The following is a 26,496-nucleotide window of genomic DNA, read 5'->3' on the forward strand; positions in this document are numbered from 1 at the left end:
AAAGCAGTCTTGAAAAAGAAGAATAGAGTCGAAGGAATCAACCTTCCTGACTTCAGATTATACTACAAAGCTACAGTCATCAAGACAGCATGGTACTGGCACAGAAACAGAAATTTAGAACAATGGAAGAAGATAGAAAGCCCAAAGTAAACCCATGCACCTAGGAGTACCATATTTTTTGACAAGTGAGGCAAGAATATCCAATGGAGTAATAAGAGCTTCTTCAATAAATGGTGTTGGGAAAACTGGACAGCTACATGTAAAAGAGTAAAATTAGAAACACTTCCTAATACCATACACAAGATAAACTCAAAATGGGTTAAAAACCTAAATGTAAGACCAGAAACTATAAAACTCTTAGAGGAAAACATAGGCAGAACACTCGATGGCAAAAATCAAAGCATGATACTCTGTGACCCATTTCCTGGAGTTATGGAAATAAAAGTAAACATGTTGGACTTGATTAAACTTAAAAGCCTTTGCACAGCAAACGGAACTATAAGCATGGTGAAAAGGCCACCCTCAGAATGGGAGAAAATAATAGCAAATGCAACAACTGACAAAGCATTAATTTCCAAAATATACAAGCAGCACACACAACTCAACACCAGAAAAAAACAACCCAATCAAAAAGTTGGGAAAAGACCTAAACAGACATTTCTCTAGAGAAGACATACAGATGACTAACAAACACATGAAAAGATGCTCAATGTCACTCAATATTAGAGGAATGCAAATCAAAACCACAATGAGATATCACCTCACACCATCAGAATGGCCATCATCAAAAAGTCTACAAACAATAAATTCTGGAGAGGGCATGGAGAAAAAAGAATGCTCTTGCACTGTTGGTGGGACTGTAAAGTGATACAGCAACTATGCAAGACAGTATGCTACTGCTGCTGCTGTTACTTCAGCCGTGTCTGACTCTGTGCGACCCCATAGATAGCAGCCCACTAGGCTCCTCTATCCCTGGGATTCTCCAGGCAAGAATACTGGAGTGGGTTGCCATCTCCTTCTCCAATGCATGCATGCATGCTAAATCATTTCAGTTGTGTCTGACTCTGTGTGACACTATGGATAGCAACCCATCAGGCTCCTCATCCACACGATTCTCTAGGCAAAAATACTGGAGGGGGTTGCCATTTCCTTCTCCAGCAAGACAGTATAGGTAGTCCATAAAAAAATTGGAATAAAACCACCATATGACCAAACTTCACTCCTAGGATTATACCCTGAGGAAACCAAACTTGAAAAAGACATATGTAACCCAGTGTTCATTGCAGCACTATTTACAATAGTTAGATAATGGAAGTAACCTAGATGTCCCTCGACAGATGAATGGATAAAGAAATTTTGGTACATATGCACAATGGAATATTAGCCATAAAAGGAATGCATCTGAATCACTTCTGATGAGGTGGATGAACCTAGAACCTATTACACAGAGTGAAGTAAGCTAGAAAGCAAAGATAAATATCATATTCTAACGTATATATAATGGAAAATATGGAATCTAGGAAAATGGTACTAAAGAAGTTATTTACAGGGCAGCACAATTGCGCTCATCTCACACGTTCGCAAAGTAATGCTCAAAATTCTCCAAGCCAGGTTTCAAGAGCTCATGAACTAAGAAATTCCAGATGTTCAAGCTGGTTTTACAAAAGGCAGAGGAACCAGAGATCAAATTGCCAACATCCGCCCCATCATTGAAAAAGCAAGAGAGTTCCGGGAAAACATCTGTTTCTGCTTTATTGACCATGCCAAAGCCTTTGACTGTGTGGATCAAAATAAACTCTGGAAAATTCTGAAAGAGATGGGAATACCAGATCATCTGACCTGCCTCTTGAGAAACCTGTATGCAGGTCAGGAAGCAGCAGTTACAGCTGGACATGGAACAACAGACATTCCAAATAGGAAAAGGAATACATCAAGGCTGTATATTGTCATCCTGCTTATTTAACTTATATGCAGAGTACATCATGAGAAATGCTGGTTGCCCTTCTTTGGGACTGGAATGAAAACTTTTCCAGTCCTGTCACCATATTGAGTGCAGCACTTTCACAGCATCATCTTTTAAGGTTTGAAATAGCTCAACTGGAATTCCATCACTTCCACTAGCTTTGTTCCTAGTGATGCTTTCTAAGGCCCACTTGACTTTACATTCCAGGATATCTAGCTCTAGCTGAATGATCAAACCATCATGATTATCTGGGTCATGAAGATCATTTTTGTACAGCTCTTCTGTGTATTCTTGCCACCTCTTCTTTTGGTGCTAAATATTTTACATAAAGCAAACTGTACAGTAGAATAGGATGTAGGTATTGTCTAAGCCTGTAGGGATTTATTGGACCTGGAAGCAAGGAGCACATGTAGAGCACGCACACCCACATCCCCTGTAACTGGCATAATTCCTAGTGACCCACTTAGGACCCTGAGTACAAATGCTGCCTGGGCATTTATGCAAAAGAACAGGCAGCAATCCAAGAGCCTCCATCCTGGCAGGGACAGCTGGTCTACCAGTAGAGCAGGGCTGAGATTTCACAATGAGGAAGGAAAATCTGTTCAATTTTTCATAAATCCAGTAGGATCCTTTTGAAACAGCTCAATTTAGAAAATATTTAGACCAGGGCAACCCTGCATATCTAACTGTAAGTAACTCTCTGCCTTTCCTTTTGAGAGCCTTTATCTCCTTATTTTTAAAAGCCTTTCTAATTCAGGGACTGAATCTGTAAGTTTAAAATCATGTGTCCAGAGAGGTTCCCCAGGGAAAACTGCTATATGGAAAGGAAGCCCCAGACCATGATGGGAAACCAGCCCTTAACCTCTGCTTGCACAAGCTTCTGGGATTGAAAGGCAACATTCTGCATCCTGTTTGCCTCCCAAGAGTCTTTATGGCCCCCTGCATACACAGCCCCTTCCCTTCTCCCTGCAGCAAAGTTTGTGTCTGGTTCACACTGACTTCCCATCACTGTGTCTCTGGTACAGTAATACTCTGTTCATTTGCAGAGTTACTGTGTTCTTGAAACTGTCTCTAAAGATGGTGAATTGACCCCTCACAGTGTCCTTGTAGTATATGTAGTCACTACCACCACTAATGGATCAGACCCACTCCAGCCCCTTCTCTGTAGCCTGGAGGACCCAGCTCATGCCACAGGTACTAAAGTTGAATCCAGAGGCTGCACAGGAGCATCTCAGAGAACCTCCAGGCTGCACGAAGCCTTCTCCAGACTCCACCAGGTGGACCTCACACTGGACACCTGCAAACACAGAGGCATCCTGATCAGGAGACTGTCACACATCCCCTGATTCCCTCATTCACATCTACTCTCATCCTCAGGATGTCTTGTTCTCTATTAGTTTTCTTGTAAAATAGCAACCAGGACAACTCAGCTCAGCCAAAACTCCATAGTGAGTGGTCTGTGTTCCGTCCTGATCCCCAAGTGGGAGCACCTGGGATCCCGGGGCCGGGACTCCTCTCCTAGAACTTCAGAGTCAGGGTTGGGCTGGTTTTCATCAGCAGATGGAGGGCCCTATTTGCATGACATGCTAGTATATAAGAAGTTATGTCATCAAATGACATCAGAAAGGACAGAGTTCTGGAGAACATGCCAGTGTTGTAGATTTTGTGATACTGATAGTATTTATTTGGTAAATGCATTTTTTTTTCCAGAGCAATAACACTCACAGGTAATTTTTCTTTTGCACACAATCCTGTGATGTAGGTGTCCTTATAATCCTTGTATTAGAGATATAAACTACACACACAAGTGCAGAGGGTTTCTGGAACCTCCAAGGATAAGCACTGGGTGGCCATTAGATCCAGTGTCCACATCAGTGCCCTGGGCCTGGCTGTCCCCTGAACTACTTCAGGACAGAGATGCCTGGGGAGGTTTGAGAGCCCCCTTCTGTCATCTGAGCATGAAATCTTTGTTCTCTTCCTGTATTTACATAAAATACACAGAGACAGTAGAGCCCATTAGAAATAATTTCAAGACTCTAACATTTCATATTTTTCTTTCATCCCTTAAATTCCAAGTCATCCACTTTTGCATTTATAACAGCTTTAATGTGGTACTTGATATAGTAAACCACATACACTCTGATACATACCGAAGAAGGCATCATCATTATCAAGAGAGAAGAAATCAATTCCTTTCAATATTTTCAGGTGCTTCTGGTTTTCATCATTCCTGTCCCTTCTCTTCTTCATCCAATCCTGATGTAAACTTCATCTTCCCAAGTTACTTCATATTGCTTTTCATTTTCTAGAATTTACAAAAATAGAATCTTATTATATGTATTTTCATTTGAGAGCTTATTTCATTCAATATGACTGCTTGTAAATGCCACCTTCCTGTGTGTATACCAGGAATCATGGTCACTAATGACAGGTAGGGTTTCAAAGAATGATTACAGCCCAACTGGTGTATTCATTAAGATGATGTTTGAGATGGGAATTTTTTTCCAGTTTCTGGGCATTACAAGAAAGATGCTATTTCTGTTGGAGACAGAGAGCAAGAAGCTGAAAAATGTTTCTCTTTCTAATGTTCTTTACAAAAAAAAAAAAAAAAACAAACCCTCAAAATGGAGAACTTACACATGATCAAAATCTCATCAAATATTATTCTTTACTCACTGAGTGGTGTCTGACTCTTTGAGACCCCACGGATAGAAGCACCCCATGTTTTGCTGTCCTTCACCATCTCCCAGAGGTTTCTCAAACTCATGTCATTGAGTCGGTGAAGTCAGCCAACCATCTCGTCCTCTCTCGCCACCCCGTGCTCCTGCCTAAATGGTTCCCAGCATCAGGGTCTTTTCTAATGAGTTGGCTCTTCCCATCCAGTGGCCAAAATACTGGAGTTTCAGCTTCAGCATCAATACTCCCAATGAGTATTAGGATTGATTTCCTTAGGATTGACTGGTTTGTTTTCCTTGCAGGCCAAGGGACTCTCAAGACTCTTTTCCAACACTGCAGTTCAAAACCATTAATTCTTCGGTGCTCAGATTTCTTTATAGTCCAACTCTCACATCCGAACATGACCTATGGAAAGGTCATAGCTTTGCATAAAGGGACCTCTGTTGGCAAAGTAGTGTACTTGCTCTTTAATATGCTATCTAGGTTGGTCATAGGTTTTCTTCCAAGCTTTTCTTCTTTTAATTTCATGGCTGCAGTCACCATCTGCAGAAACTTTGGAGCTCAAGCAAATAAAGCCTGTCACTGTTTCCACTGTTTCCCCATCTATTATCTATGAAGTGATTATAATCATAGTTCACAGATGCCATGACCTCAGTTTCTTGAATGTTGAGTTCTCAGCCAGCTTTTTCACTCTCCACTTTCACATTTATCAACAGGCTCTTTAGGTCCCTCTTCACTTTCTGTCATAAGTGTGGTGTCACCTGCATATTGGAGCTTATTAATATTTCTCCTGGCAACCTTGATTCAAGTTTGTGCTTCATCCAGCCCAGCATTTCACATGATGTCCTGTAAATGTAGTTAGATAAGCAGAGTGCCAATACACAGTCTTGACGTACTCCTTTCCCAATTTTGAATCAGTCCATTGTTCCAAGTCCAGTTCTAACTATGGCTTCTTGACCTCCATACAGATCTCTCAGGAGGTGGGTAAGGTGGCCTGGTATTCCTGTTTATTTGAGAATTTTCCATAGTTTGTTGTGACCCACAGTCAAAGGCTTTAGTGCAGTCAATGAAGCAGAAGTAGATGTTTTTCTCATCAATTTATCAGATAGTTACAGTAATAAGACAAGCAATGGATTTAAATCCTGGAGAGACGGAAATGCCCAGAAACTAAAAGAGAAGAATATTAACTAGGGCAGAGGCCACTGAATAGAATGAAACCACCAGCAAATTAAACTGAAATGCATTCCCTGAGGTCGAGTGAGGAAAAGGTGCAGTGGGGGTCACAGTCTCCTAAGTACTGACCCCACCAGTGCCAGTGTGGTCCTGCTAAAGTGTAACCAGTTGGTGTTGTTCTCCATGCACACAGGTGTGTCTTTCTACCTGGGAGCCCGGGATTCCTGCCCAGGAACTTAGGTCCTCCCTGCATCTTGCTAGGAGGACTTTGGCTCTGGATTCTGACCTGGGACTGTCTCATAGCACCTCAAATGGCAGTGTGACCTTTGTCCAGTCACCCAGTCCAACTGTGCCGTATACTTACCATTTATGACATGGGGAAATGGGTCCCGTGTGGAAATGTGTAAAATTTTCAGGTGTTTTCTGATGCGAAGGAAGCAATCACAACATTAGGCAGTTTAAAGTGGCAGTCAACCTTTATTTTGTTCACACTCTGTGCTTTGGGAGGGTCCACCCTGTCCGATGCAGGGCTCCTGTGAGGGTCTCAAGTTAATCTCCAGGGTCCCCTCTTACAATACACTCACATGTAAGGAAGGTTGACCTGACTGTAGCCTGGGGCTCAGTCAGAGTACAGTGCTGGGCCTCATGTCCTCTTTGTGTGGACATTTCTTGGGCCCTGACTTCCTTTGCAAGATGACTGTGTCAGCAGAGTGAAGTTTTTGGTGCCCTGAGCTTCAGAATGTATTTTTAGATATCAACCCACACACATGATTCATAGATCATTTCTAACTTTTTGTATTTATTAAAAATTCTGTCCTGACAACAACAGTGGTAACAATAACACTGACACAGGAATCAAAGCATAGACTTAGAGAATAAACTTACAAACATCAGAGTTGATAAATAGACCTGTATCATGAATAGAGAGTGTGAAGAATACATCATGAGAAGTGCTGGGCTGGATGAAGCCCAAACTGGAATCAAGACTGCCAAAAGAAATATCAATAACCTCAGATGTTCATATGACACCACCCTCAAGGCAGAAAGTGAAGAAGAATTAAAGAGCCTCTTGATGAAAGGAAAGAGGAGAGTGAAAGAGTTGGCTTAAAACTCAACATTCAGAAAACTAAGGTCAAGGCATCTGGTCCCATCACTTCATGGCAAATAGATGGGGAGACAATGGAAAAAGTGACTGACTTTACTTTTCTGGGCTCCAATCTCAGTGTAGATTGTGACTGCAGCCATGAAATTAAAAGATGCTTGCTTCTAGACAGCATATTAAAAATCAGAGACATTACTTTTCCAACAAAGATCTGTCTAGTCAAAGCTATGGTTTTTCCAGTAGTCATGTATGGATGTCAGTGTTGGACTATAAAGAAAGCTGAGCACCGAAGAATTGATGCTTTTGAACTGTGGTGTTGAAGAAGACCCTTGAGAATGCCTTGGACTGCAAGGAGATCAAACCAGTCAATCCTAAAGGAAATCAGTCCCGAAGGTTTTTTGGAAGGACTGACAAGAAGCTGAAACTCCAATAGTTTGGCCACCTGATGCAAGAACGGACTCATTGGAAAAGACCCTGATGCTGGAAAGATTGAAGGAAGGAGAAGAAGGGCACAACAGAGGATGAGACGGATGGAACCCTTCACCAAATTGATGGACATGATTTTGAGCAAGCTCCGGGAGTTGGTGATGGACAGGGAAGCCTGGCGTGCTGCAATCCATGGGTTCGCAGAGAGTCGGAAAGGACTGAGTGACTGAACTGAAAGTTTCAGTTCTTTATTGAGAGATCTGTTTATTTCTGGATATTCCAGAATGCTGATCTGGATGAAATACAATGTTCTAAGAGATCTATTTTGTTGCAACATGTGGAAATTTTCTTCTTTTGTCTATTTCTCAAACTTTCTTGTTGGAAACAGCATCTGTGTATTAACATATTAGCCTTAAAGGAGCAAGAGGTTACTTAAGAAAAATCGCAGTGTGCCAAACTCATATGTGACATTTAGTGTATCTGATATCACAAAAGGGGCTGTGCTTATATCAGATAGGCTTCATGGTGTCCAAAGTTTCCTAAATCCCAAAAGTAAATGCCTAATGTGAGGCTCTTCATGGGGGAGTTGACTACTGTTGAGATTGAATTTTATAATTCTTTATTATCTAGGTGTGATTCTCTCAACAGTTACAATCCCAACCCAATTTCATGGGGGAAACCAGATGAGAGAGCTTTCAAGTCTTTAAAGGAGAGTTTTAGAGGCCACCTGCCTCTGGCCCTCTCCATGTTTCCTGTCGTGTGAAAAATGAAGGGGTTCCCTTGGAGTTCTCACTAAAATGAAGGGACCACCACAGACACATCGGGCGGCAACAGATGCTGTGGTGTGTGGATAGTCCCTGAGCCTTACAGTCATTATGGCCACTGAGCTTTTGGTTACAACTCTTTACCACATTCAACAATTCTCAGTCAGCCACCTCACCCCAAGAGGTCTTTTTATTTGCTGCTTCTTGCACGACTCCTCATCTACCCTCCACCCCCATCACCAGTGATGCCCATCGTGATTGTTTCACACTCAAGGACACCTCCTGACACCTGATCCTCTGGAGTTATCTACTCAAAGTGATTCTCAGAAGACAGACCTAAGCCTCATATATTGCCACCAGGTACCTTCACCTACTGGACCAATGCCCCAGAAGAACTCTTCAACCTCCCTGGAAAGGACCCTACCAAGCACTGCTAACCAACCCTCCAGAGGATAGGAACTAGGATTCCCATGACACACAGTAAGAACAGCTGAGTCCTCAATGGACTTGCACCTCAAAGGTGACCTGAATTTATTGATATTTCAGAGTTTAAGGTAATATGTTATGAGAACTTTCTACAATATCTGGACCAGAACTATTGGGCATTTTTCTGCCAAACCCTGGATGATAATGTAAAATGTCACGTGCTTCCCAATGACTATGATCTTGACAACACAGGGGTTTTAGTTAAAAAATGCCTGAGAGCTCTCTCTATCAGTCCTCTTCTTACCTAAATGTGACAGCAACAGACTTACAGTCTGCGCACTTTCCCTCTGAATGACACTGCACCCAGAAAAGTTCCTCCTGTCACTGAGAGACAAAAGTTTAAAAAACCCAAGTATTGATCATTTTCTGAGAAGGATCTTGACAAAAGTGAGGGTGTTTTAAGTTGTTTAAGTCGTGTCTGACTCTGTGCAACCCTATGGGCTGTAGTCCACCAGGCTCCTCTGTCCATAGGATTCTCCAGGCAAGAATACTGGAGTGGATTACCATGGCCTTCTCCAGAGGATCTTCCCAACCCAGGGATCAAACCCTTCTCTCCTAACTGTCTTGCATTGGCAGGAGACTTTATTACTAGCAGGTTTTTTTTTTTTTTTTCTTCTTATCAGTAATGTCACCTTGGAAACCCTTGACCAAACGTGGAAAGTGTAAAAGCATTAGAATAAGAATGAGGAGGAGGAGAGGAAAGAGAAAGTACAACTAAATAAAACCCAATGGACAGGAGGAGGAGTTTTCATGCCCTTGGACAATCCCTGATTCCAACATGAACAAAGTTACCTCTTCTTTTCTGCCAAAAACTCAGGTAAAGAAAAACCACAGAGTTTTAGTTACAAGAGCCCTCCCACCTCACTTTTTACTTTGATACAAAAGACAGTCTCTCCACTTCTACTGGGGAATTGCACATGACTCTTTATAATTGCAGACTCCAATTTGTAATTCTCCGTTGGTCCTAAATAAATTCATTTTTGCTACTGAAATGCCTGGCAATCTGTTTTATGTCCAAAAGCTTACTTTCCATGATACTTTTCATTTTTTATTGGTTCCATACTATACTAAGCCAGTCACCTGGATGGACTTGTGGACATTCCTGCAACATCCTTGCTTAGACGAGAGAAAGTGGCCACAACCAGCCTGTGAGAGACTAGAGGAAATGAAGATTATTTCACTCCTGCTGAGAGGGGATATGGATATAGGTGAAGGTCATCATCCACTTTGGGGTCAAATTTGGGGTCCAGATGTAAATTAGCAAGTAGGTGAATTTGCAAAAACGGAATCCATGAATAATGAGGATAACTCCCTATGGGACATCGGATTACAGTCTGTAACACTACAACTTGCAGACTTCAAAGTGTTTGTGAAGGTAGACTGAAAGCAGGAGGGTGTGTCTTCTCACTGAACATGTAGAGAAACAGCAAAAGTAACAGTTAAAGGTTTCCTGGGACTTCTTGGGCCATTCACTAGATTTGATGACTTTGGACTCATATGGAAAATGATGGTGAGCCTCAGAGTTGAAGTCAGCGTCTTTGACAAGACGAAAACAAAACAGAGAAAACACACAATTCTGACTATTGGATTACACGGGAGTGTTGGTACATATTCCTCACAGACATATACATACAAACACACAACTATACTTAAACGAAAAATAAAAACTATGTATGGTTTTATGAAAGCAGTATAAGCCACAATAACGGAACAGTGAGGACACAAAAGAGGTTTCCAGGGAATCGCTGGGCGGGATGAGAAAACCAGATTCAAACAGGAGTTCCCTCCCAGCGCCCCCGGGGCACCTGCTCCTGCCAGCAGTCCTGAACGTGGTGGCCCTGAGCGCCCCCTGGTGGTCCTGGGCGCCCATGCAGGGAGGTTTCTGTCTGGGCTCACTCTGACTTCCCCTCACTGTGTCCTTTGCACAGTAATACACGGCCGTGTCCTCAGGTGTCATGCTGCTCAGTGAGAGAGAGACTTGGCTCTTGGAGGTGTCGCTGGTGATGCTGAGCCGGGATTTCAGGGCTGGGTTATAGCATGTGCTTCCACCACTACTTATTGCACCAACCCACTCCAGCGCCTTCCCTGGAGCCTGGCGGACCCAGCCTACAGCATAGCTGCTTAGTGAGAATCCAGAGACAGCGCAGGTGAGGGAGAGGGTCTGTGAGGGCTTCACCAGGCTGGGTCCCGACTCCTGCAGCTGCACCTGGGACAGGACCCCTGTGGACAGAGAGAAGCACGGTGACTCACGGGCTCAGAGGCCGCTTCCCCACGTGCCCAGGTCTGATCCAGAGACACTCACCGCTGGGAGCTGACAGCACGAAGAGGAAGGTCCACAGTGGGCTCATCTTCGAGCAGATGAGAGTCACCGCTCCTGAAATCTCTTCAAGCCTGAGGAGGAGCCTGAATTTAAATAACCTGGTGCTTTGTTTCCGTCCTGTGACCTGAGTGGATCTTTGCATGTGGGAGGGGCCTCTGCATAAAAACAGAAAACAAAGAAAGGAGGTCCTGTCTATGAGGCTCCCCCTGTGAGGAGGTGCTGACTGTGCCCTCAGAGAACTCAGTCCCTGCCTGAAGACCCCCTCCCCATGTCCCCGTACCTCAGTGTCCAGGAATGAAAGGATGTGGATGGGCTCGTCAGGAAAAAAGATGTGGTCAAATATCTGTCACAGATTTTGGGAAGAGAGTAATCCCATGGAGGTTCATCTCTTCATTTGTCAAATAAACACCTCAGATTCAAAGTCTGCATACTTGTCAGAAACTCTTATTCATTGTTCTTTTCTGCTTTAGCTTATATTCATGAACAGGATATTAAAACAGGAAGGAAAGTGTATATGGTAATTGCATTCAATTAAAAAAAAAAACTCGGTGCAATTTAAATTTATCATAACTCCAAAGGATTTTTTATTTCCCTTAACAGACAAGGTCATTTCTTCATCTGAAGCAGTTTGAAATCAAGAGTTTCCCTGGAGGTGGTGTGTTCATAAGTACTAACCATCCAGTTAACTTTTTGGACAAAGTAGTCATTTCTGCTGAGAAGCCCGTCTTCCCAGCATGGCTGACTTGCCCAGTGGGCTGTCCTGCATGATCCTCTGCACAACTGAGTGTCTGCAGGAGCTTGTGAACCTCAGGACCTGTTTCTTGAGGGTGGACATTGAGAACTTTAAGGCTACCAATTACTAAAGTCAGACAGCTCCCGGGAGCTCCTCAGTGATCCAACATGCTGGGCAGGTGACCTGGTCACTCTGCACAGACTCCCTGCTCCTCCAAGTGCTTATTTCTTCCTCTCTGTGTGCCTGCCATGAGATGGGAGCTCAGGGAACATAGTCCCCACCACAGTGATGAGAGGACATGCATGGTTCTCGGAGGTAAACCTTCACAGTGAATGGCGTGCAGAGTGTGAGGGCGGCATGGTCAGAGGAAAACCCCTCCTCTGGAAGCAGGTTCCCTTGAAAACCCCACTGAGAGCAGCTTTCCCGAGCCCAGGGTCTCTGTGTCCTGGACTGAGCCTGAGGTCCTCTGAGTCAGCAGTGCTGGAGAGCAGAGCTCAGCTCCCCCATCTCCCTGTGGCCCTGAGGCTGTGGCCTAACACCTGCATCCCGGCTGTGAGCATGTAGACCGGGGATGACCGTCGTCACCGCATGTCTGGACTTTAGATGGGTTTTCTGGGGGTGGTGAGTGCTGCCATCAGAGGTGTTATCGCTCCTGGAGCCAGAAAAGACCGGTGTGGGTCCCCATCTCTGACTGACACCCTGTCCATGTGACCCTGGTCCACTCCTTCCTGAGATATCAACACTGCAGCTTTGGGCAGGTCACCTCTCCCCCAGCCCAGGGATCTCAGCTGAACACTGACTGAGGTAGAACCTACTGTTTATGAAAAGCCCTTTCTGGTCTGGCTTTGGCCATGACATTCCACACCAGCATGTCTTCCACGCCAGATACCTTTTCTCGATACCTGAATGTGCCTGGGGAGAAGGCCCCACCTCACTCTGCCTCAGAATTTGTGGGGTCACTTGGCCGAGATGATATGCAACATGATCAAAACTCCTGAGGGTGACCCTGGATCTGTGGGCCTCTGGCATCCAGGTCACTGAGCTTTTAGATGTGTCCTCATCCCTTGGCTCAACAGCTTTGTCCATCATCAAAGCCAGTGGAGGCTTGTGTGCATCACCTAACAGGCTTTCCTCTCCTGCACTCTCTCTGAGTTGTGATTCCATTGGGTCACTTGTAAAATCCAAATATGCTTCTCATCTCACGGGACTAGAAGATTGCAGACCATATCCCCAGTCCACTGCCAGTTGGTCTATTATGGGGTTTAGTTTATGGCATTAGAATGGGAATCCCCAGAGAATCCCCAATAACTCCTCAGCCATGAGCAATAAGATGCTGGTACACACTCTGACCTGTTGAGTTCAGGGCTCTCTGGATAAGTGTTGTCTAATAGCTTTGTGTGGAGTCTTTAGGGTTTTCTATCTACAGTGTTATATCTTCTGCATATAAAGCCAATTTTATCACTAAAACCTATGGTAGCACAGCAGTTCTAAGAGTAAAGTTTTTAACAATACAGGCCTTCCTCAAGAAACTAGAAGTAAACAACCTAACTTACTCCCTAAAGGAATTAGAAAAAAGATCAAACAATACCCAGAGAGAGTAGAAGGAAGAAGGAAAGAACAGAAACCGGAGAAGAAATCAATGATATAGAGATGAACATAGTCATAGACATACACAAAGCAAGGAAAAAGATGTGAAACCAGAAGGTGTTTTTCTTTTTTCTTTTTGCAAGACAAACAATATCGTAAATCTTTATCCATGCTCACCAAGAATAAGAAAAAAAAGTACTGGAATAAAATAAGAAATAGAAGAGGAGACATAGTAGTAAACAACTAATAGCACAGAGATACATAAAAATCACATGGGATTATTACAAACAGTTATGTGCCAGCAAATTGGACAATCTAGAAGAAATGGGCAAATTCCTAAACTGCAAAACCTTCAAAACTGAATCAAAATGGCACAGAGAACTTGAAAAGAGTGATTATTTTGTGTCTAAATTGAATTTTATAGTAATCATTTTACAAAGTTCCAGGAACAGACAATTTCTCTTGGGAATTCTACAAAACATACCTTTCAGAAATTTAAATGCAAAAATTCTCAACAAAGTATTAGTAAATTATATTCAACAATGTATACAAAGTATCCTACACCATCATATATTGTCTTTTACTTGAGGGTCTTGGTTCAACATTCACAATAACCTATATGATAAACCACATACATATGGATATTTACCTTAAATGTAAAATGATTAATGCTCCAACCAAAAGATGTGGACTTTGCTGATTGAATGAAAACAAGACCCATACATGCTGTCTGGAAGAGATCTACCTCAGACCTATAGACACAAACAGATGGAAAGTGAGAGAATAGACAAGAATATTCCATGTAAATGGAAATGAAAAGAAACTGGAGTAGCAATTCTCATACCAGATAATATAGACTAAAATAGAGACTGTTACAAGAGTCAGGGAAGGACATAGTAATCTAAGAATCAGTCCAATAAAAAGACATAGAACTTGCAAATATACATGTGCCCAACATAGGTTTTACACTCTCAAATCCACCAGCAGGAAACGGGCTGGTGAAAGTGCTCAGCTTCAAACATGGACCACCTTCCACAAAAAGGAACGGAAAGTAAGGGGGCAGATCAACAGGCCCAGAGGCTGGAACAGGAGCCAAAGATTATTCCCTGACCTTGAAGCTTAGTAGAGTTTGCCTCAATGGATTTAAACACTGTCCAGGCCCAGTGGGGGCATCCCTGGTGTCTCAGTGGTGAAGAATCTTCCTGCAATGCGTGATACACAGGAGACTCAGGTTTAATCCCTGGATTGGGAAGATTTCCTGGAGGAGGGCATGGAAATCCACTCCAGTGTTCTTGCCTGGAGAACCCCATGAGAAGAGAGACCTGGTGGGTTAGAGTCAGTAGGGTCACAAAGAGTCAGACGTGACTGAGGTGACCATGCACACACAGGCACTGGGGCCAGGGATCCTTTCTGACTTTCATTTATCCTTTTTACAGAAGGAAAATGTTTGTAGCTGAGATATGCCTCTCTTAGAGTTGCATTTTAGAAAGCAATTCATCACCCAAAACTTAGGTAGAGGATTAGATCTGGGATATGGGGTTGATGGTATTTAGACAAAATTTGATCTTTATTCTTTAAGGGTTGACATTTTAGAGGCCTGCTGGGATTTGCTAAGTGTAATGGGCCTGCAGGATGGACACGAGGATGTGCAGGGCTGAAAGTGGACCGTGTGTGTTTGAATAATTCACTGAGTGAATGAATGTCATCCCACATGGCATAAGGGACTTTGGAAAATATGAGTAATTTAGAGGTCTAGAAATTTTGGATTTTCCTGGATTATCATGTGGCTCCAGTTGAAACCACAAAAGTGTTCATCAGAGGGAGGCCAAGAGCATCAGACCCTGGGAGAAGTGACCAGTGATGGAAGGTGTTTGCTGGGCTGTTCAGATGAAGGAAAGGACTGAGAGCTAGGGATGCGGGCAGTGCAGCTCTAGACTGGATACGGCAAAAAAGCAGATTGTCCTTGACTTTATCCATTCAGAGGGCATAACATGAGCTCAGGTGGGCTGGTCTGTAAACAAGCCTTTATTTCCCACATTCCAAGAGGCTTGAAGGCCCAGGTTAACACCAGTGAGGCTGCCTTCTGGTGAAGGCCCCTTTCTGGTTCACACCCAGCACCTTCCTTCTGGGTGCCCACAAGGCAGAGGGGACAAGCATGTTCTCTGGGGATTTTTAGAGTGAATCAAACCCCATTTATGGAGACTTATGACCAAAGCACCTGACAAAGACCCCAATTTAACATCATTATTTTAGGTGTGCTGGAATTCCAAACATGAATTCTGGGGGCACAGAAGCAATCAGGCCACAGCACTCCCTGAGAGACTGAGGTGTGTGTGGTCCTGCCACACCTTGATTCAAATCCAGTGAAAATGATTTCAGACTCTGACCTGTGGGCTGAAAGGGAATAAGTGTGTGTTGATTTGAGCCCCGCATGTGTAGGAACTTGACACAATGGTCAGCAGAGTAATATGGGCTAGAACGTGAGTCTCACAACTGATGCTGAAGCTGAAACTGATACTTTGGCCACCTTATGTGAAGAGCTGACTCATTTGAAAAGATGCTGATGCTGGGAAAGTTTGAAGGTGGGAGAAGACGGGGACCACTGGGGATGAGATGGTTCTGAGGAAGTCAGTTCCTAGGCAGTTTGATGAGAAGTCCAGGGTCCCCAAGGAGAGAGGGCTCTGGGGTTCTTGAGGAGATAAGGGGCTGGGATTCTCATGGAGGAGGAAAGGACAAACATTTTTTTTTTCTCTTCTTCTACATTCCTTAGTCTTAGTCACATAAAACATTTTTATCTTTAAGCCTGAAACTGATGATTAGACAACAAACAACTCAGCTTAAACTCTGTAATAAAGGTTATATAACAACTATATGCCTTGCTTGAGGACAGCTCCTCCTTCCTGGAAACCCTCTGGCTAATTGTGTTATCTTAAAATGTAAATTACAGGAGTGGGTCTAGTAAGATCTTTACAACCTCCAGACATTCTTTTAATTCATTGTAATAACTAATTAAAAGGTATATAACTCCATTGCTAACACTAGCGAGGGGGCACTCTTTCTGTCCCTTTCTGATGTCTATGTCAGAAGCTTTCTCCATCTTTTTTATAATTTCATAAAAGTTTATTACACCAAAACTCTGAGTGATCAAGCCTCGTCTCTGGCCCCAGATTGATTTCTTCTCCTCCAAGGGGCCAAGAATTCCAGCCTCTTTCATGGTTCAGCAGCAGCCTTTCAGGTGGAGGAAACCACTGACTCAATGGACATGAGTTTGAGTAAACTCCAGGAGTTGGTGGTGGACAGGGAGGCCTGGCGTGCTGCAATCCATGGGGTCGCAAAGAGTCTGACATGACTGAGTGCCTAAAATGAACTGGAGCTCCAGAACAAGACAAGCATGCCCTCTTTCATCACTGTTATTCAACATAGTTGTGGAGGTCCTAGCTACAGCAATCAGAGAAGAAAAAGAATAAAAAGAATCTAGATGGGAAAAGAAGAAGTAAAGTTCTCACTGTTTTCAGATGACATGATGGTGTCCATAGGAAACCCTAAAGATAGTATCAGGAAATTGCAACAGCAAATTAGTGAATTTAGCAAATTTGCAGGATACAAAGTGAATATACAGAAATCACTTGCATTTCTATATACTAACAATGAAAACTCAGGAAGAGAAATTAAGGAATCAATCCCATTCACCATTGCAACAAAAAGAATTAAATATCTAGGAATAAACTTACCTATGGAGACAAAAGAACTGTCCACAGAAAATTATAAGACACTGAAGAAAGAAATAAAAGATGACATAAATAGATGTAGAGATATTCCATGTTCCTGGGTAGGAAGAATCAGTATTATGAAAGTGACTATACTACCAAATGCAAACTACAGATTCAATGTGATCCCTATCAAATTACCAGGGATATTTTCCACTGAATTAAAACTAAAATTTTCCCAATTCATATGGAAACACAAAAGACCCCAAATAGCCAAAGCAGTCTTGATAAAGAAGAATGGAGCTGGAGGAATCAACCTTCCTGATTTCAGATTATACTACAAAGCTACAGTCATCAAGACAGCATGGTCTGGCACAGAAACAGAAATATAGGCAAATGAAACAAGATAGAAAGCCCAGAAGTAAACCAATGCACCTAGGAGTACCTTATTTAAAAAAAAATATGCAAGAATATACAATGGAGCAATGACAGTGTCTTCAATAAATGGTGCTTGGAAAACTGGACAGTTCAGTTCAGTTCAGTCACTCAGTCATATCTGACTCTTTGCAACCCCATGGACCACAGCACACCAGGCCTCCCTGTCCACCACCAACTCCCAGAGCTTACACAAACTCATGTCCATCAAGTTGGTCATGCCATCCAGCCATCTCATCCTCTGTAGTCCCCTGCTCCTCCTGCCCCCAATCCCTCCCAGCATCATGGTCTTTTCCAATGAGTCAGCTCTTCGCATGAGGTGGCCAAAGTATTGGCGTTTCAACTTCAACATCAGTCCTTCCAATGAACATTCAGGACTGATTTCCTTCAGGATGTTCTTGGTGGATCTCCTTGCAGTCCCAGAGACTCTCATGAGTCTTCTCCAACACCACAATTCAAAAGCATCAATTCTTTGGTGTTCCTCTTTCTTTATAGTCCAACTCTCACATCCACGCATGACTACTGGAAAAACCATAGCCTTGACTAGACGGACCTTTGTTGACTAAGTAATGCCTCTGCTTTTTAATATGCTATCTAAGTTGGTCATAACTTTTCTTCCAAAGAGTAAGTATCTTTTTATTTCATGGCTGCAGTCACCATCTGCAGTGATTTTGGAGCTCCCCAAAATAAAGTCTGCCACTGTTTCCACTGTTTCTCCATCTATGTCCCATGAAGTGATGGGACCAGATTCCATGATCTTTTTTTTTTTCTAAATATTGAGCTTTAAGCCATCTTTTTCACTCTCCTCTTTCATTTTCATCAAGAGGCTCTTTACTTCTTCACTTTCTGCCATAAGGGTGGTGTCATCTGCATATCTGAGGTTATTGATATTTCTCCCAGCAATCTTGATTCAAGCTTTTGCTTCATCCAGCCCAGCATTCCTCATGATGTACTCTGCATATAAGTTAAATAAGCAGGATGACAATATACAGCCTTGACGTACTCCTTTTATTTGGAACCAGTCTGTTGTTCCAAGTCCAGTTTTAACTGCTGTTTCCTGACTTGCAAACAGGTTTCTCAAGAGGAAGGGCGACGGACTGTGCAGAAGCACACCGGCTGCCACAGACTGCACAGAAAAGACCCTGATGCTGGGAAAGATTGAAGGCAGGAGGAGAAGGGAATGACAGAGGATGAGATGGTTGATGGCATCACTGACTCAATGGACATGAGTTTGAGTAAACACCAGAAGTTGATGATGAACAGGGAGGCCTGGCGTGCTGTGGTCCATGGGGTCACAAAGAGTCAGACACAACTGAGAGATTGAACTGAACTGTACTGAATGGAGAAACAGACAAAGAGAATAGACTTATGGACATGGGGATGGGGAGGAGAGGGTGAGATATATGGAAAGAGTAATATAGAAACTTACATTGTCATATGCAAAATACATAACCAATGGGTATTTGCTGTATGGCTCAAGAAACTCATATATGGGCTCTGTATCAACCTAGGGGCTAGGTTGGGGAGGGAGATGGGAGGGATGTTCAAAAGGGAGGGGGTATATGTATACCTATGGCGGATTCATGTTGAGGTTTGACGGAAAACAACGAAAGTCTGTAAAGCACAAATCCTTCAATAAAAAAATTAACTAAAAAAATGATGGTGAAACTCCGAGTTGTATTGAGCGTCTTTGACAAGAAGAAAAATAAAACAGAAAATACACAATTCTTGAATATTGGATTACATGTGTGTGTTGGTACATATTCCACACAGACATATATATACAAACATACAAGTATACTTAAAAGAAAAATTAAAACTATGTATGGTTTTATGAAAGCAGTATAAGCCACAATAATGGAACAGTGAGGACACAAAAAAGAGGTTTCCAGGGAATCTCTGGGCGGTAGGAAAAAACCAGATTCAAACAGGAGTTCCCTCCAGGCGCCCCCGGGGCACCTGCTCCTGCGCGAGTCCTGAACGTGGTGGCCCTGAGCGCCCCCTGGTGGTCCTGGGCGCCCATGCAGGGAGGTTTCTGTCTGGGCTCTCTCTGACTTCCCCTCACTGTGTCCTTTGCACAGTAATACACGGCCGGGTCCTCAGGTGTCACGCTGCTCAGTGAGAGAGAGACCTGGCTCTTGGAGGTGTCCCTGGTGATGCTGAGTCGGGATTTCAGGGCTGGGTTATAGCATGTGCTTCCACAATAACCTATTGCACCCACCCACTCCAGCGCCTTCCCTGGAGCCTGGCGGACCCAGCCTACAGCATAGCTGCTTAGTGAGCATCCAGAGACAGCGCAGGTGAGGGAGAGGGTCTGTGAGGGCTTCACCAGGCTGGGTCCCGACTCCTGCAGCCGCACCTGGGACAGGACCCCTGTGGACAGAGAGAAGCACGGTGACTCACGGGCTCAGAGGCAGCTTCCCCACGTGCCCAGGTCTGATCCAGAGACACTCACCGCTGGGAGCTGACAGCACGAAGAGGAAGGTCCACAGTGGGCTCATCTTCGAGCAGATGAGAGTCACCGCTCCTGAAATCTCTTCAAGCCTGAGGAGGAGCCTGAATTTAAGTGACCTGGTGCTTTGTTTCCAGCCTGTGACCTGAGTGGATCTTTGCATGTGGGAGGGCCCTCTGTATAAAAAGCAGAAAGTAGTGAATGGAGGTCCCTGTCTCTGGGGCTCCCCCTGTGAGGGGGTTGCTGACTGTGCCCTCAGAGAATCCAGACCCCTCCTGGGGATCCCTCCCAATATTTGGGGTCTTCTGTGTTCAGAAATGAAAGGATGTGGAAGGATTGGTCAGGAAAAACGATGTCAAATATCAGTCACAGATTTTGGGAAGAGAGTAATCACATGGACGCTAATCTCTTTAAATGTCACGTACTCACTGCAGATTCAAGGTCTGGATAGTAGTCAAAAACTCTTTTTTATTGTTCTTTCTGCATTAACTTATGTTAATGAAGAGGATATTAAAACATTGGAGGCAAAATGCTTGTAATAAATGCATTTACTTCAATAAAACTTGGTACAATTTAAATTTTATCATAATTCCCAAGGACTTATTATTTCCCTTCAGTGGTGAGGCCATTTCTTCATCTGAAACAGATTAAATTTAAGACGTGCTCTGGAGGTGGGGTTGCTTATAACAACTAACCATGCAGCTAATTTAGTGGACAAAGTAGTCATTTCTTCAGAGATGCTCGTCTTCCCAGCATGGCTGACTTGCCAGTGGCCTGTCCTTCATTTTCCTGTGCAAAACTGAGTATCTGCAGGAATTCATGAACCTCAGGACCCCCTTCCTGAGGGTGGACATTGAGAACTTTAAGGCTACCAATTACTAAGGACAGACAGTGCCTTGGAGCTCCTCAGTGCTCCAACATGCTGGGCAGGTGTCCTGGTCACTCTGCACAGACTTCCTCCTCCTCCAAGTGCTAATTTATTCCTCTCTGTGTCCCTGCCAGTGAGATGGGAGCTCAGGGAACATAGTTCCCACCACAGTGGGTGAGAAGACGTGCATGGTTCTTGGAGGTAAACCTACAGTGAATGCAATGCAGAGTGTGAGGGCTCATGGTCAGAGGAAAGCCCCTCGTCAGGAAGCAAGTTCCCTTGAAAACCCCACTGAGAGCAGCTTTCACGAGTCCTGGGTCTCTGTGTCCTCTAATGCCATAAACTAAACCCCCTAATAGACCAACTGGCAGTGGATTTGGGGATGTGGCCTGCAGTCTCCCAGTCCCATGAGGTGAGAAGCATATTTGGATTTTACAATGGTTCAATGGGATCACAAGGTCAGAGAAAGTGCAGGAGAGAGCAAACCGTGTTAGGTGATGCACACAAGACTCCACTGGCTTTGATGATGGACGAAGGTGTTGAGCCAAGGGATGAGGACACATCTAGAAGCTCAGTGACCTGGATGCCAGAGGTCCACAGATCCAGGGTCACCCTCAGGAGTCCTGATCATAGTGCATACCATTTGGGACAAGTGATGCCACACACTCTGAGGCAGAGTGAGGTGGGACCTCTCCCCAGAGCACATTCAGGTGTCAGGAAATGGGATCTGGCACAGAAACCATGCTGGTGTGGAATGTCATGGCCAAAGCCAGACCAGAAAGGGCTTTTCATAGACAGTAAGTTCTACCTCAGTCAGTGTTCAGGTGAGATCCCTGTGCCGAGGAAGAGCTGACCTGCCCCAGATACGAAGGGGGTGATGTCTCAGGGCAGGAGAGGGCAAGGGTCACGTGCACAGGGTGTCAGTCAGAGATGGTAACTCACACTGATCTTTTCTGGCTCCAGGAGAGATAACACCACTGATGACAGCACTCACATACTCACACACTCAGACACTCATACTTACATACACACACTCACATGCACACACACACTCACTTATGTATACACAAAAACAACATGCACACCCATATACAACCACACACTCATATGCACACTTACACACACTCAAACACTCATACACACACTCACAGGCATATACACATGTACTTCTCATAGAATCGCTGAGCTGTGTATTCTCAACAGGACCCTTCCGTGAAAAGAGAAGACTCCGTCTCTGAGTCTCCCCAGCCCCCTCCCCACATGCTCCTGGGCAGCAGCCCTGCACTGGGGTCCTGGGCACCCCCTGTCGGGACTCACAGGCAGTCCTAGCAGTGTTTCTAGTCTGGTATGAAATGACTGTGTTCTACCGTCAGAGTATTCTTCTAGAGACAGCATGGTCTTTTAATCATCTCTAGAAATAGCCTCAATCAATGCACACACCCTGGAGAGAGACCCAAGGAAGAAATTTATGAGAACACCTGGACGTCGCCTCCCTGGGGCTGCAGCTGCACTGATGCAGTTGACACTCACAGTGAGTCTAGAGGCTCTCAAGGACTTGGGGTCCCTTTGCCTCCTGGAGCCCCCCGGGGGCTAACATCATGTCACAGGATAGCTGCATACAGAAGCATGGGGCGTGATGCCCACTCCACCTACTGTTCCACACCTGGGTTCCCCTGTTCTTGCAGCACCTGGACCCTGCAGGGGCCCCACAAGAAGGTGCCAGACTAGCCCCCTTGTCAGAAACAAGTGCAGTCGCCCCCTGACAACTCACAGCACAAATGCCTGAGGGTCTCTAGTGCCCACCCCTGCGTGAGAGGAGACACCTGAAGTCGGAGGAGGATGAGGCAGCACCCTTGTCAGCTGACTCAGCAGATGCTGCCCTGAGGGAATACTCACCCGGGGGACGGGGGGCGTTGAGCATGCTCAGGCACCTCAGTCGTGTCTGACCCTTTGAGGCCCCACGGACTGTAGCCCACCAGACTCCTCTGTCCATGGGATTCTGCAGGCAGGAACACTGGAGTGGGTTGCCACAACAGCACCCTGCAGAGAAGCTAGGTCAGCCATGTGCGTGTCCCCTGGCAGGACATCTCTTCACCAGGACGGCCTCGGGGTGCATCCATCCTCAGACTCCATCCTGCTTCTCCCCGTCCCTCCTGACCACCTGCCTGAGGACCTCAGGACCTGGCGTCAGTGGGGAGACAGACCCGCTGCTGAGTCAGGTACAGCTCCTCCAGCAGGACCCTGTGACCAACCCGCTTCTGCCCGCTGTTCTGAGTCTCTGATGGAACCTTCATAAACATTCCTGAGCACCTCAGATACCCAAGAGCAGGAGAGGGATTCTGGCCAAGTTGATCAGGCAGGAGAGAGAGCGGGTCTGAGGCCAGCAGTGAGGTACTCTGAGCCTGGTCTCCAGCCGCGGGTACCAGAGCCTCAGCACGCTGCCTCGTGGATGTTGTTTGGCTGTGGTCTCTGCATACTAGCTCCCCTCCTCAAAGAGGCTGCACATCATAGCTCTGCCAGGTCCCTGGTGTCAAGTGTGGGTAGGGGCTTCCTGCATCGTTTAGATTGAACATCCATGACTCAGGAGAGCTGGGTCTGGGCTGTGAGCTTCGCCAGGGTCTCCAGTATTGCCCCATCCCCGTTCTACTACCTCCTGGGCTGCAGTGTGCTGGGGCAGTCCCTTTTAACCGTGAGATCTGCCCCCGCCATAGGTCTACAGTAGACAAGAACTTCTGTTCACCTTCTGGGAGTTGCTGGGGGAATAGCTCTTCCATGGAGGGTCTATCTGATGAACCTTCTGGGTAGTTGTTAACATTTCTCACTCTTGGCCTTCCCTTCGTCTGTCAGGTGTCCTGAGAGATAAATATGAATACTCATTTGAAGACCTGGATGTTTCTGGAGTTATATCCCACAAACCATGGAGTGTGGCCCCCCCTGGATCTCTCATCCTCACAGTGGTTATTGCTGGTCTTGCAGGAATTTGTAGTAATTACCCTGAAGGTGCTCATCCTGGAGCTTCACATCCATCAGCAGATCTCACCTGGACTGTGGATTGCCCACCTCTCTGGTTTTGTGCTGGGGGATTCCCCTGCAATGTTAGGACTCTGTTAGGTCCAGGAAAAGTTTTGGTGTGGGGAATTTCCTTGCTTTAAAGATGGAAATGGCAGTTTTCATACACACTACCTCTTGATGCAGAAACCAGCAGGTACCAGCTGAGGGTGACCTTGAATTGTGAGTAGAAGGAGAAATTGAATGTCACTAAGAGTCAAAGGAGCCTGGATAGACTTGACTAACATGAAAGACAGGGGTGAAGGACACAGCAGGGCACTTACACTTAGGCTCAGATTCCAAAGCTCTGCCAAGAGGCTGGAATTCAGAAAGCACCACAGTGAGGAGATTGTCATGTCCCTGGTGACCCAGTGCTAGTCAGAAGGCAAGACAAAACATCTTATGGGGATTCCTGGTTCCTGAGGTAATTTCAGAGGAGCCATTCCCCTCCTCCCCGCCCCTTTCCACATCTGCATGTGACCAGGGAATGCAGTCATCACCTCTGTGCATGTGGGTCACCTGGGGGAGGGGCTGACAGGTGGGTATGCTTGTGGACAGTGGTCACTCTCTCTGGGTGCATGAACTGCTGACTTCACCAAGCCTGGAACACCCACATCTGGGCTCCTTGTTTCATTAGCTTGTGATCTTTCTCTTTATTTGGGCTTCCCCAATAGATCAGTTTGATCTTCCCTGATAGCATGCTCCTTGGAGGAAAAGCTATAATCAACCTAGACAGCATATTAAAAAGCAGAGACTTGACTTTACCAACCAAATTCCGTCTAGTCAAGCTATGCTTTTTCCAGTAGTCATGTATGAATATGAGAATTGGACCATAAAGAAAGCTGAGCACCGAAGTATTGATGCTTTTGAACTGTGGTGGTGGAGAAAACTATTGAGAGTCCCTTGGGATGCAAGGAGATCAAACTAATCTATCCTAAAGGAAATCAGTCCCGAATATTCATTGGAAGGACTGATGCTGAAGCTGAAGCTCCAATACTTTGGCCACTTGATTTGAAGAAATGACTCATTGGAAAAGACCCTGATGCTGGAAAAGATTGAAGATAGGAGGAAAAGGGGATGATAGAGGATGAGATGGTTGGATGGCATCACCGACTGGATGGACATAAGTTTGAGCAAGTTCTGGGAGCTGGAGATGGACAGGGAAGTCTGGCATGCTGCAGTCCATGGGGTTGTGAAGGGTCAGCCGTGACTGAGCGACTGAACTGATAGCTCAGTTGTGAAGAATCATCCTGCATTGCAGGAGACCCCGGTTCGATTCCTGGGTCTGGAAGATCTGCTGGAGAAGGGATAGGCTACCCACTCCAGTATACCTGGGATTCCCTTGTCGCTCGGCTGGTAAAGAATCTGCCTGCAGTTCGGGAAAGCTGGGTTTGATCCCTAGGTTGGGAAGATCCCCTGCAGAAGGGAAATGCTACTCACTCCAGTATTCTTCCTTGGAGAATTCTGTGGACTGTACATAGTCCACAGGGTCTGAAAGAGTTGAATACAACTGAGCGACTTTCGCTTTCTCATTGTTTACTCTGTTCAATTTGTCTCTGTGTGATTTCTGCTGAAGGAGACTCACATAAGTACCTGAAGGTGGCGCTATTGACAAAGAACCCGCCTACCAATACCGCAGATGTTATGTTTGTGGGATATAACTCCAGACACGGGATTGATCCCTGGGTAGGGATGATCACCTGGAGGAGGGCATGGAAATCCACTCTTGTCTGGAAATTCTCATGGTCAGAGGATCCTAATGGGCTACAGTCCATTGGGTGGGAAAGAGTCGGACATGACTGAAGTGACTGAAATGCACGTGGGCATTAGGACACAAGTGATTTCATTAAAATCAGTAAGTTCCATGAGCTAAAAGATAGCGTTTGTTCCATGAGACAGTCAGGAGACATGGCTGAACACCAAGAGGGCGCTCATAATGGCTTCTTTATTCATGAGGGAATATTCTGTATATTCCTTAGATGTATTGTGCTCTCTCATTGAAAGACTAATCCGCGTATAAACTTCTGGTGGATCATACCTTAAAAAAAATTCAGGATATGAAGTAGGAATTGTTTTCACTAGTAAAAGCTTCCTTTAGTATGTGGCCTCTATGTAACATAAAACCATCCAAATGACAGAATCTACTGTACCTACTAGAGCCTATCAATTAGTGAAGGGAAGAATGCCCCGTTGGTGCTCAAAGAGATGACACCTCACTAATAGCACTATTCATAGTTTCTCCATGGAAATTCAGTGGGACCCCACCCCCCAGGTTGATATAGAAGGTGAGCTTGATGACATCATAGACATAGATGCAGGAACACAGGTGACACAAACTTTTCACCTTCCTGCATCTCTGCACGGTGTCAGCAGACTCACCTTCTATCCCAGGCTGGCGTGGAGGTCCCACTGCATCTCCATGGAGAGAACTATGGTTGATGCTGTGAGTGAAGTGTCAGTTCAGTTCGCACCACCTAGGGGGGTTCTTCCCTGGCTCTGGGTTTACACACCTTGTTGTCTGAGTCCAGCATGCACTTACACTGCTGACCACTGGCTAGCTCGTTCACTGGCCCTGTGCTGAGCCGCATTGCTGAGTCACGCAGAGCCTCTCCTGTGGACTCAGCCGGCTTACATCAAGTGTCCAGAGAACGGACATAAGTGACAAGAGGAAGCGACCCTAAGAGACTGCGCCTTTCGTGCAGTGGGGATATGGTCCCCTTCCCAACACACCATTCTGCCTCAGAGGCTGAGTAGGC

At 45.1% G+C, this 26,496-nt stretch overlaps 2 gene segments (V, D, J or C); both read right to left on the minus strand.

Annotated features, from left to right (window-relative positions):
* LOC133068081 (immunoglobulin heavy variable 4-38-2-like) overlaps nt 1-10,991 on the minus strand; it is a 47,486-nt gene extending 36,495 nt beyond the window's left edge. Inside the window, 2 exon segments of the V gene segment in view lie at nt 10,503-10,810; nt 10,893-10,991. Of these exon segments, the coding sequence occupies nt 10,503-10,810; nt 10,893-10,938 (354 nt within the window).
* A 2,980-nt stretch (nt 10,992-13,971) lies between these two features.
* LOC133068083 (immunoglobulin heavy variable 4-59-like) lies at nt 13,972-19,937 on the minus strand. The segment is given in 3 exon segments: nt 13,972-13,982; nt 19,332-19,745; nt 19,828-19,937. Coding segments are annotated over 3 exon segments (471 nt in total).
* Between the last annotated feature and the right edge of the window lie 6,559 nt (nt 19,938-26,496).

This window comes from Dama dama, chromosome 13 (genome assembly GCF_033118175.1).
Source record: "Dama dama isolate Ldn47 chromosome 13, ASM3311817v1, whole genome shotgun sequence".
NCBI classification, from domain to species: Eukaryota; Metazoa; Chordata; class Mammalia; order Artiodactyla; family Cervidae; genus Dama; species Dama dama.